Source organism: Corapipo altera, unplaced genomic scaffold (genome assembly GCF_003945725.1).
Source record: "Corapipo altera isolate COAL_440 unplaced genomic scaffold, ASM394572v1 268, whole genome shotgun sequence".
Classification (NCBI taxonomy): Eukaryota; Metazoa; Chordata; class Aves; order Passeriformes; family Pipridae; genus Corapipo; species Corapipo altera.
Genome location: NW_020884901.1, coordinates 4,409,521 through 4,421,824, shown reverse-complemented (window position 1 = coordinate 4,421,824; position 12,304 = coordinate 4,409,521). Strand labels below are relative to the sequence as shown.

General features: G+C 41.3%; 1 protein-coding gene across 1 annotated transcript in view; it reads right to left on the bottom strand.

Moving 5' to 3' along the window:
- The window catches only part of MED27 (mediator complex subunit 27), an 84,324-nt gene extending 73,605 nt beyond the window's left edge, over positions 1-10,719 (bottom strand). Inside the window, exons 1-2 of the mRNA XM_027650190.1 lie at positions 10,497-10,719; positions 7,884-8,028 (exon numbers count right to left, since the gene is read on the bottom strand). Coding sequence (XP_027505991.1) covers positions 7,884-8,028; positions 10,497-10,702 — 351 coding nt within the window. The 5' untranslated portion in view covers positions 10,703-10,719. The remainder of the gene's footprint in view (positions 1-7,883; positions 8,029-10,496) is intronic.
- Between the last annotated feature and the right edge of the window lie 1,585 nt (positions 10,720-12,304).

The following is a 12,304-nucleotide window of genomic DNA, read 5'->3' as shown; positions in this document are numbered from 1 at the left end:
AGCTAGAACATTAATACCTATCAAAGAAACAGGGAAAAAAACCCCACTCATTAGCAAATAAAGGTGTTGCAAAGCATTAAGTAATTCCCACTAGCTGACAAGGGGGCTGTGATTTATAATAGTGTGTATTGATAGATCACTTCCCATAATTAGGAAAAGTGAGGCTGGTACTGCTTACAGCATTATTTTGATCAGAGCCTTGAAAAATACTGCTGAATAATAACAAACACCAGGTACAACAACAGAAAATCACCATATCACGGTCTCAGACTGCTTCACGTTTGAAACAAAACTCAGTAAGAATGGCAAATTCTGTTTGGACACATAGAACCTTACTTTACAATAGCAGCCTGGTGTGAATTATTATTATGATAACTCTGGGAAGATCACAGATATAAAACATTCAAACCATGTAGCAGACAAGTCAGAATCAAAGGCTAATTACTTCTAATTTTTTTAAGCAACAAGTTACTCATCCTCACTCTTCTCTTCCTGAAGTAACAAACTAACCTCAGTCTACTAAAATATTGAAGAAATTCAACTCATCTCTCTACTGCCACAAGGCAGAATGTGGCAAATTCTCCCCTGCCATAGCACCTTTCCACAGTGCACAGAAAAAAAGACACTGGTCATTTTAACTTCTTTTACAAAAAACCCCACTTTTACAGCTAGACAGGGCAGCAATAAAATAGTTGTAATAGCACTGGGTTGGACTTTTGTTCAAAACCAACAGAGGAATCAAAGGCAAAGAAACACAGGAGTCCAAGAACTGAAGATTTCAGGGATTCACAGCTGAGGAGAGAAGATGCATCCTCCAAAAAGATGGACATAATTAATGTTATCCATCCCTAATGCCACTCAGAAAAATTTCGTGTCCCACCTTCTTCCTTCTCCAGTAAAGTAAATGTAGAGTACTGGAATTCCTGACTCTCCCCACCATGTTCTGGTACAAACACTTTCTTTCTCACCACTGTAATATCAAGGATAATTTGCACACCACCTGAATTTGCCATCCCTGCCATTGCTGGTCACTAAAATCATCCCTGCAATAATAAAAGTCAGTATTCTCCAGGCACACAACTGAGCAGTAATTAATAACTGCAGCAGTTGGAAGCAGAGAGGTAACCACCTGTTTCCTAGTCATATTAAGGAAAAAAAAAAAGAAAAAAAAGAACATTAATGTAATTCTGAACAGCAAGGGCATTTCACCAAAACATTTGCCTAAAATCACACAGAATTAAGAGCCCATAAAGAGCATTTTTCCAAACTGCCAGGCAAACAACATTAGTCACTGGCTATATAACACTTGGCATCCACAAGGCATTTCTGTCCAAAGAACCCAATGCACTTGAGACACATTTAGACTAGAAGAAATAGGTTAAGTATTATTATCCTATTTTATCTGTAAGAAAAATGAGACAGAAAAAAATCATGCATCCTGTTCAAGGTTACAACAGCAATTAATAAGAAAAGCAGGAATAGAATCCAAGTGGCCCAGCTCCTATTTTGTGCCCAGTGTACAAGAAAACACCAGTTTGTGTATCATGCATTTCTCCAGTGACAGGAAGACAAACTCCCATGGCTTATTTGCACAGGAAAGGAGTCCACAGCTGGTAATCCCTACGAGCCTTTCCAATGCAGGTCCCTCTAGGAAGCACCAATTCTGCTCTTACAAAGCAGATTAAAATGTGCTTTTCAGTGTCCACCAGAGAAACCTTCGTAGGGACTTGTCACTTTGCTTCAATTCAAATCCTGTTTTACATTTTCATTTGTTCCCTTCTGTGACCAAACCAAGGGATTTCGGTCAAATCCTTTCTTGAAGTAACTTCTTTAGAGCTCACTGAGAATACCAGTGGCACCACTAACCCTCCCATTCCTATCCTGGCAAACACAGGTGATCCCCAAAAGCCACCTCCAGAAGCACTGGGCAGAGAGATCCAGTTGCCACGGCCCAGTTCTCCTCAGTGCCACACGTCCATCACATGGAAGGAACATCTTTCCCAATTTGGGTGGATGAAATCTCAACAGAACGAGCTGGGTCTCCATGCAACAGGATGTCACAAAATCATAACGCTGCATTTTTGGAGAAAAAAGTCCTGGAAAGGACAAAATCTTGGCCATCTGCCTGAAATTCCAAAGCACTGCCAACACAGTAATTCAGTTACATTGTCCATGCTACTGTAAAACTACATTAAATTCAAAATGTTTGAGCACATCCGAAATTCAAAATTAATGTTCCTTGGAATGAACACTTCCTTTTACAATCAAGATGAAGTAATTTTTTTTTCCTGTTCAACACTGTTTCTCTACTATCATGGTTAACATTTAATGTCATTTATTGTCATTAAACTCAATATTTGTGTCTAATCAATACTAAGCTACCAAGGGCAGTCATAACAAGTCTGGACTTTCTCTACACACTCTATTGATTTCTTTTTTTTTTTTTGAGTCCTACAACAAACACAATTTATACAAATAATTTATCGGGGAACACATCAAAATAATTTAATAAACAAAACCTATATATACCTTTTCTCTTCAGTCATGTGACAGAAAATCATTTTAACTCATTAATAGTAATCTTAACAGTTCGATTTTAAATTTATGTAGGAACAAGAGGAAGCTATGAAGCAACAAATTTAAATCCAAATATTTTTAGTGTATTTCCACATGCAGAGCAACAGTAATTTTTATTTCATTTCGTATTTGCCAGGATATTACTTTTAAATAAATTTATGACAGCTCCTGTTCAGCCTGTTCCCTTGGAAAATTTATAATGCACAGATACTGTGAAGTTTATGCAAGTTGCCAAAGTCATCTTCTCACAGATGAGTAAATTAAACAAGGTGATTTAAATCCTACTCCCCCAGAAAGTCATAAAGTTAGAAAAGTTGATTTTTTGCTTTCTGTTCAAAGCAGAAAACAGCCTTCCCAAACACACAGTTGTCATGCTTTGGAAGCACCACCTCATGACAATAAAACGAGACCACCACCACTCACAGACATCTACACACACAGGTTCAGGAAGGGCTGGAATTGGAGTAAAGCACATGGACAAATGCAACTCTGAAAACAGCAGGGAACACAACACTGCACTTCAGTGAAGCTAAAAATTGAGGAAAAAAATTAAAATAACATCACCTGGTCAAGACCACAAATGCTGCAACTTTTACTGCTGTTAATAATATTATCAGAAAGTCTGAAAACAAATCCCTTCCTGCAAAGAGGAGGGGGAAAGGAAACACAACTTGCAGAAGACTGTTTTCACTTGGGCAAGTGAACTCAGCTAATGCTGCAACTCAGGGAAGACTCAGTTTGCTGCTTTCCAACAAACACAGTGTTTCTGCAGTCTGGTAGAAAGGGTAATTCTAGAGCACTGGTTTGGGAGTTGATCCATTTTGTACACACCCTTCAACTAAACAAATAAAAGCAAACAGGCAAAAAATCTCTCTAGAGCAATTACAGCTCAAATGTTGGGCATGAACTGCCTGAGAGCAGCTCATCAAGAGAGTGGAAACCTTCCCATAAAAGCATTTGCCCTGCTCAGTGGACATACAACAGACTACTTTGTGTTCCACTGGAGCCAGTGGAAACACCTGAACAGACACTGCCTCGGGCACCCACCGGGCGAGGGCACGAAAGGCTTTGCCAAGGGCAGAGAGGATGCACCAGTGCAGACTATGGGCAACAGACAACCTCACCAAGGCTGCAGATGAAAAACCACAAAGCTTAAACCACTCAGAGAATGAGTTCACACTCCTGCATTCCAAAAATCTGCACCTCCTCTGAACACCAGCATCACTGCAGATGGACCAGGCAACCACAACAGCACAAGCTCATTAAATATTTTATATATGGAGAAATATCTAATATTGGTTTAAAGTACTTTTTCCCCCAGAAAACCTCCTTGTCACCAAGTACTGAGAACAAATATCAACAAACACGCAGTTGCTTATTAAATGATGCTCTTATTCATGAGCTGATGGTCTCATTAGGCATAAAATAAACAGCACCAGGAGCGGGCACTTGTCACAAAAATGTCCTGAAGAGTAAGAGAAGAGAGTTCTTCCAATGTCTGTCACAAATCTGAGGCCATATATCTTTTTTTTTTTCTAAAAAAACCAAATCTTAATCAGTATTTCAGTCCAGTAAGTGACTTTTAAAATATCCTTTAATCTAAACTTAGAGCTGAAGCCTTTTCCCTGTGGTGATTTCCCTTGAATTCCAAGATAATGCAAGAAGCAGGCACCTGGTAATGAGTGATAAAGCAGTAGCACTGCAGAGCCAGTCCTGACTGTTCCAGGCAGCATCAGGCCATGCACACAAAAACCAGAAAGCCTTCTGACTGTTACTGTCAGCTCAGATACAACAGTATATTACCAAGAAAAAAAACCCCAACAGTTGAGATGTACATAACTACTAAAACCAGAATTCAAGTACAATGGACTAAACAGAGACAGTCCACAAAAAAACCCTACTGCTATCTACAAACTCCCTGTCTTACCCATAATACTCTCTGCATTACCCTTGAAGAATGATAGCTCATTTTTATCTTATCTAATATTGTATCTTCAGCATTACATTAGAGGGCACATACAGATCCTTCTGGGAAACAGCACTTCAATTGTAATAAAGATAACCTCTTTTCTTAAATAAAATTGAAGAGAAAGGGAAAAGAAATGTATCAAGTAGAGCTAAATACTGTTCCATGGCTACTGCATGTCTCCATGCACCCCACAGTCAGCCAAGTAATCCACTTCTATGATTTCTACTGGTACATAAAAGAAGTTCAAGCAAAGAAGAAAAACCACTTAGCTGCTGCTTGCAATAAAATAAACTTCCTGTGTTTTCAGCTATAGTTTGGTGAGTGCTATTAAACACCTGGAAAAGGAAAGTTCCTTTACAGCTGCATGTGTATGTAATTAATGCATTTGACAAGCTGTTGTGTTCCCAAACAGCTGCTTCCATTATACTGACAACTTTACCATCTGCAAAACTATTGGGTAAACTACAGAAAGTAAATATCAGGAGAGCAGGTGCTAATAAATAACAAGCACTGCCAAGAAAACACACTTCTGGAAGGGAAGTTTTCATTTTCCCCACTGTACTTTTCCACACTCCTGGAGCAGGTAAACTTAAGATACTCAGAACTGGAGGAATCAGTGCTGTGAATAACAGGAGCAGTAAAATAATGTTGAGGGCAAGCATCTGTGAAATCACAATTAAATGCAGCCCCTCTCTACTGCACTTAGCCAAAGAGGTCAGTAAATTTGCACCTAAAAGTGGGTCTTCTCACAAGACATACCCAAGCACAGCTACAAGTATTAATTGTGGTAAATAAAACAAGTTGATTAGTGTCAGGTCAGTCTAATCTCCTGTAATAACAGTCACATCTTAAACACATATTTTCCATTTATGTCTGTGACATCTTCATTACACTTAACACCCAGCATTGCTCTTTAACCCAAAAACTTGCCAATGTATCTAAGATCAGAACAAAACTGGACATTTGCTGGACCCAACATCAAAACAAAGCTGCAAATATAAAGAAACAACTATTCTAACATCCAGTATCTCGTGAACCACAAGGAAAAATTAGTAAAGCCTCAGCCTAAATTTAAGAAAACAAAACTAAAGAAGATATTATTGTATGACCAATAAAAATAAGGCTCATATAGGTAGATATGATCCACCTCCAGATTTACAAAAATGCTTAAGTTTTAGGTTCATTCATACACTTAAAAACAAAGAGCCAATTTGGTAGCATTATGCTTTAAAGAGGTTTATGTGGTTTATGGTATTGGGAAGGTTACTGTCACTATATTCTCCAAAAACTGGCTGAGACTCATTTCAAAAGCAGAAATACTGAGATAAGTGGCCCAGCTAAAAATCTCAGCTTTTAAACAGACTATAAAATAACTTCTGAAGTGCTAGGGGTATTTTGTTTGGTGTTTTGGTACTTGGGTAGGGTTTCTTTAACCATTTCAGGTCTCTGATTGTCCTTTCAATGTTAGACAAAAATAATGCAGCAAAGTGGAGGGTTTTTTAAATCTACAGTTCTGTGAATAGTGCTTCCATATATTGTTCTCATGAGAGAACCCAGTTATTACCAACCTTATTTATTATTGTTTTAAAAGTGACTTCTAACAGTCTCTTCACATCTTAAACAGAATGCTTTGAAACATGTAACACAAAGTCCATGCATTCATTTTCCCTGTGTTTCCTGAGTGTCCTTCTGGAATTGCAGCACAGCCCCAGAACTCTCCTCCACCTCTCCTCCCCTGGCAGCCATGGGGCCACTCCTGCCATCAGTAATGCATGAACAATCAAAGGGAGAGCAAAATGCCCTTATCTCAGCTCATCAAAAATACAAGCAGGCGAGCCACAAAGGGGTCACAAATTAAAAATTAAATGCAGGCAGACCTAAAGTGCATTGACACACCACCACTTCTAAACCCTCCCTGCAAAGCAACTGAAAACAAGGCACGTAACAAGAACAGGAGGCCAAAAGGAGTCACGAAATAACACTTATTCAAGGAGTGTCTTCAGCAATGAGGAACAGAGCAGCAGTAAACAGGAGCATCACCAGAGTCTGTGCTGCTGATGGCAAACCCAGCAGCTCACACCCTGCCACAGGCAACACATCACCTGCAACTGAAACCTTCCCTTTAGCTGTCAAACAGAAATCAGAGACAACAAGGATAAAAGAAAGAAAAAAAACCCAACTGGTTTTCTCCTGCAACATTTCACTGCGTATATGAGTGCACAGGATACTGAAACTTCCTCCTTTCTGAAATCAGAATCCAGGATTACAAAAAATTCCTCTTCAAAGCTCCATAACACTCTAAGTTAATAAAAAACGACATCAGAACAGCTCTGTCAAAGCTATTTCATTACCAACCAAGTTTACTCTGATAATGACCTAGAGAAGTAATTAAATCCCTGAAGACTTAACTGCATTAGAAGTTAGAAGTTTTCATACTTTTGTTTTTGCTGAAAGTAGCATATGAATTCTTTTTTTCTTCAGTGCCAATAATCTGCTGCTAACAGCAAGAAACACAAGCAAACATGAATTATTTTCTCAAGTTATGAATTCCTACTTAACAATCTTTCCTATCCTCCATTTTCCAATCATACCAAATTCCTATAAATGCCAAATTCTGCTGATTTTAGAAGACACTAACATATATCTGTATTCTGAAACATGACTATACAAATATTATTGTGGCATTCATACAAACTTTACTGCAGTATTCTATTTTAAATCTGAACAATATTACATTGGTTGGCTCAAGGTATAACAAGAATTTGCCTATGAAGTATTTGTGTACTTTCAAAGTCTTCCTGGCTCACACATCCTGATAAATAATTTAAAGTGGAACTGCTTCTTTTAATGCTCTAAATATTTTCAGATTTATTACTCCTGCTGTCTTGCACAAGGGTATTAAAGGCTTCAAGATTTCTGATGATGATGACTTCCCTGCATGATTCTTTTCTAGATTTTTTCTAGGAAAATTCTAAAAGGATTCCTAGATCCAAAACACCTAGCTTGGAGGTGACATAAATTGTTGATTCTCTGCCCTAAAATCCCACTGCCCTCTGCTACAGTGTTTACTGCCAGATGCAAGGACACAATATACTTTTATATTATATCTATGTAAGATGCTTAACATGGCAAGTATTTTCTTTTTAAGTATTGTTCTGCTTGGAAGTTTGAAAAACAAGGTCTCCTCTCAATTAAAACACCATGTTATCCTTGAAAGTATATTTAAGTAGATATCATGCTTCTCAACTTCATAAAAACTCAGCAAGTTTGCCGTAGCCTGCTGTGTCACAAATCAAACGTTCTGTGGGAACACACGACTAAATTATATCAATGTTACCTTATTTGACCATTTGTAGGCTTGAAGAAGTTGGCTGTAAAGAGGGGTTTTGTCCTGCACAGGGTCGAGGCTCAGGAGCCCACTGTTGTGCAGGGGGTGGTTCTCGGAGGGTTTCCCAACCAGGTTGCTCAGACGCTCCAGTTCACTGCAAGAAAACAGAAGGGCATTTTTGAAGGTCAGATCTGGGAATCTGAGCTGTACAATCCTCCTGCAGGGGCAGCCATCAAGCACCAACTCCATTTTAGTATCTAAGTGATACTAAATACCTCCCCAGTTTGATTAAGAACACAATCACTCTTATTACCCAAACAATTTGAAGTTGTCTGTTAGTTGTGAATGAGCTTTTCTTCTAGGAGAGAAAGTACAAGTCAAGACTCTTTGAAGACAACCTAGAAAGAGTCAGACTATAGCAGGTCCTGTTCATAACCCAGGGCATCTTCTGAGCAATGCAGACTCCCAGAAACCACACAATTCTGACTTTAGCACTGTCTGCTGTAATTTTTTAACCATCAAGCAGGCTGATGGCTCATCATCTCATTAGAGAACTCCAGATTAACACTGTCCTCATATAAATACACACAAGACCTGGTATCAGTCCTAAACCTGGTGATGGTCCTGCAAAGTTTGTGATTACTCCAAGCACTTATCTGCATTCCAAGATTCCCTCTCTTCCAAGGAAGAATCTTCTGATTCCCATAAGCAAGTTGTACATTTTCAGGTGGCCATAAAATACTCAACTGCAGCATAATAAGCACCATTTTCCCATGAAGCAACCTCACTGTGAAATGATCTATCGTTGTTTCATATCTCATTTGTCAAACACAACATTTAATCATAACAGAAGTTAAGCAATTTTTAAAACTTGCATTAATCATCTGAAGAAGGAAGACTGGCCACTCTGCACAGACATAAAATGCAGTTTTTCAAGTGGCATGACTAATCAGGTGCCTTTCTTTTTGACTTCCAAATGTTACATCCTAGACTGAACTTCAGAACTTCCACTAAATTAAAAGCAGGACTTGAGCACTTCAAAGGGCAACTTCTGAAAATCTCCATAAAGAAAAATCCCAAATATCTCCATTTGCATTTAATGAAGGTTACAAAAACAAACTCTAAAAATAAGGGAACTGACAGTAGAGACTTCCCTACTTCACTACCACAAAATTCCTCTTTATTAATCATCATTCCTACAAGTTTCCATGGCCTACTTTCTTTCTAAGCCTCTGGTTCTGTGAATACTCACAAATCTACTTAAAACTTCTTGTCAAAAGAGCACTAAGTAAATGTGAATAGACATAATAACTGAGAATCTGCTGAATAGGGACCCCAGGCAATACTTTTATGGTATAAAGGTCCACTGGTAGAATTGACTTCAGTGCACCTTGGAGTATTCCCTTACCAATTCATAGACTATCCTGAGCTGGAAGGGACCCACAAGGATCAAAGTCCAACTCCTGAATTGTTTGGAAACAAGATTTTGGGGTTTTAATAGATAATTCTTCAAAAGGTCCCAGTGTAAGACGAAGGATAACGAAAGGAACAGCTCAGCTTCCATGGAAGGAACCATGAAACCTCAACTTGGAAACTAAAAACCAAAGGGATAAACACAAGTTTCTAGAGCTGGGTACAACATCATTCGTGAGAATGGATATCTACCACCTTTCCCAAGAGAAGGGAAGGAGTGGGTAACGAATTATATCACCACAATCAGAACTAAAAATCAGCAAGGCCTACCAGCCAGCAAGAAACACATTCTTGTACACAAACTCCTGAACACTGGAGGTCAAAAAGATGTTCTGGAAAAGGGTAGTCAAGTGCTTGCCCTGCCCTCGGACAGTGCTGGTGGCTCCCAGGGGGACCCAGCCCAACCCAGCAGCCCAGTGGCAGGATCCACATGGACCATCACAGAATCCATCAGGTTGGAAAAGACCTTTATGATCACTGAATCCAAACCTAAACCTCGCACTGCCAAGTCCGCCACTAAACCACGTCCCTAAACGTACATTTAGTACTCAGTTCCTGTCTTCAAAGGGAATTTCATTTAAAATGAACAATATTGCTGAATGAAACTGAACCAGCCTCTCTTCCACCCATAACTTTCCTCTGGGTCTTCAGCCTCAGCAGTTTCTCTCTACTTAACACAAAACACACCTGCTGGCACTAAACAACTACACTTACCTGGGCTAACTTACCAACCTGACAAGTTTTGGCAGTAAAATGGTCACTCTTGAACATCTTGGTTGCTACTGAATAAAGCGTTTGAATTTTTGACAAAAAACGTCAAAAAAAACCAGAGAAAAATCTCCCTGCAACCGAACACCTCCACCTTGCCACCGCAACCCCACGGACAGCTCCTGCCTTAAAACGAGAACAAGAAACAGGTGAAGACCACGAGGAATATTATGAGCATATTCAGCCCTCTGGGGACTCTGGAATGGAACACCACGAAGGGGCCACGCGCGCGATGTTGGGGGGAATAAACCGGAGCGTTTTCGCGTTTATTTGCCTAAAAGCTTCCCCCGGGGAGTGTAAACGGCCCCGCCGGGCGCTGCGAGGGGCCGGGGCACCCCCGGGACCCCCTTCCCTGCCCACCGGGGGGAACCCGGTGCTCACCCCAGGTCGCGGCTGACGGAGTGCAGGCTCTCCTGGAAGGCGGCCATGAAGCCCTTCTCGCGGCCCTCCAGGGTCTCCTTGTTGCGCATCCCATCCTTGAGGCAGTCGAAGACCCTGGTGACGCTGGAGCGCAGCGCCTGGATGGCGGCGATGGCCTGGGAAAACGCCTCCAGGTTCACGCCGGGGCTCAGCGCCCCGTCCGCCATCTTGGCAACGGCCCCCGGCCGCGCCGGCGCGAGGGCGCGGGGCACGCTGGGAAATGTAGTCCGGGCGTGGCCGGGGCGGGGGCTCCCGGTGGCCAAAAGTCGCTTCTTTTAGAGACTTTTATGCTCTTTTTCCAGCCTCAGGGGGTTCTCCGCCCCTGCGTCCACTTCTGGCCCGCCACGTCAAGAATCACAGAGTTGTCAAGGTTGGAAGAGACATTTAAGATCGTCAAGTCCAACTGTCCACCAGCACTACCACTGTAACCCCCAAATCGCATCACCCAGTGCCAAATCCAGACACCCCAAGTCATAGAATAGTAGCATCATAGAATCGTAGCATCATAGAGTTATAGAGCCACAGAATCATAAAATCAAACACTATCCTGAATTGGAAGGGACACACAAGGATCATCGAGTACAACTCCTGGCCCTGCACAAGATCCCCCAACAATCCCACCCTGTTCCTGAGAGCGTTGTCCAAACACTCCTTGAGTTCTGGCAGCCTTGGGGCTGTGCCCACTGCCCTGGGGAGCCTGGTCAGTGCCCGACCACCCTCTGGGGGATGAACCTTTTCCTGGGATCCAACCTAAACCTCCCCTGCCACAGCCTCATGCCATTTCCTGGGTCCAACGCTGGTCACCAGATATCAGAGAACGTGATGAAGCTGCAGACGATGATGAAGAACATATAGGGCATATTCCATCCTCTGGATGTTCTGTGGATCTGTAGGGCGTTTCCCAGGCACAGAACCAGAAACAAAACCATTTAGAATGGCAAGCAAGGTCTCTGTTCCTGCTGCAATGACTGCGCTGAGCTTGAAGCAGGTGACAGCAGTTCCATCATCATTATGCTCCTGGGAAGACTGAAGATGTGAAAGTTGGGCTCCCTGTTACAGTTCCATTCTCAGAACTGGGGCTTGGAGCAACCTGGTCTAGGGAAGATGCCCCTGCCCATGGCAGGGGTTGGTGGAATGAGATGATCTCTAAGGTTCTTTCCAGTCTGTGATTCTGTCATTCTGTGTTTCTATATTTCAGTCATGACCACTTCTGAATCCAACAGGATCTAGACCAGGCCTTCATCACCCAACCTTTACGAAGCACTGTGAAGTTTGAGTGCTATCATATCACTAAACAGTTTGATTTTGTAGGAGCTGCTTGTGTTTCTGATGCCACCGACAGCTCTTTTCACCCTCAGAGCACAGCTAAAATAAATAGAGCTAAAGTAAATGAAGCACTGCACAGGCCAATAGTCACTACACCCAGAGTAAACTGCAGCACAAGGATAGGCTTTTTGTTTTCTCAGCTTCTAAAGTAAATAACAACCTCTTTCATAAAGGTATTAATTAAACTCAGTAAGCAAAATCCACACAGATCCTTTAGTCAGAGGTGACTTTTTTTTAGATGTAAAATGGAAATGAGTATGGCAAGGAGCAGCTGAGATGTCAGTGGCCAAGTGAAGCGAGGCTTTGCCCTCCACTCAGTGACACTTTTCTGTCTGTCAGGCGACGGATTCTGAAAATTGCATCCAATCAATTAAATGCTCTCAGACAACATGAGAGGTTATTGATAAGTGAAACCCTATTACTTAGCATGAAGAATGAGAAAA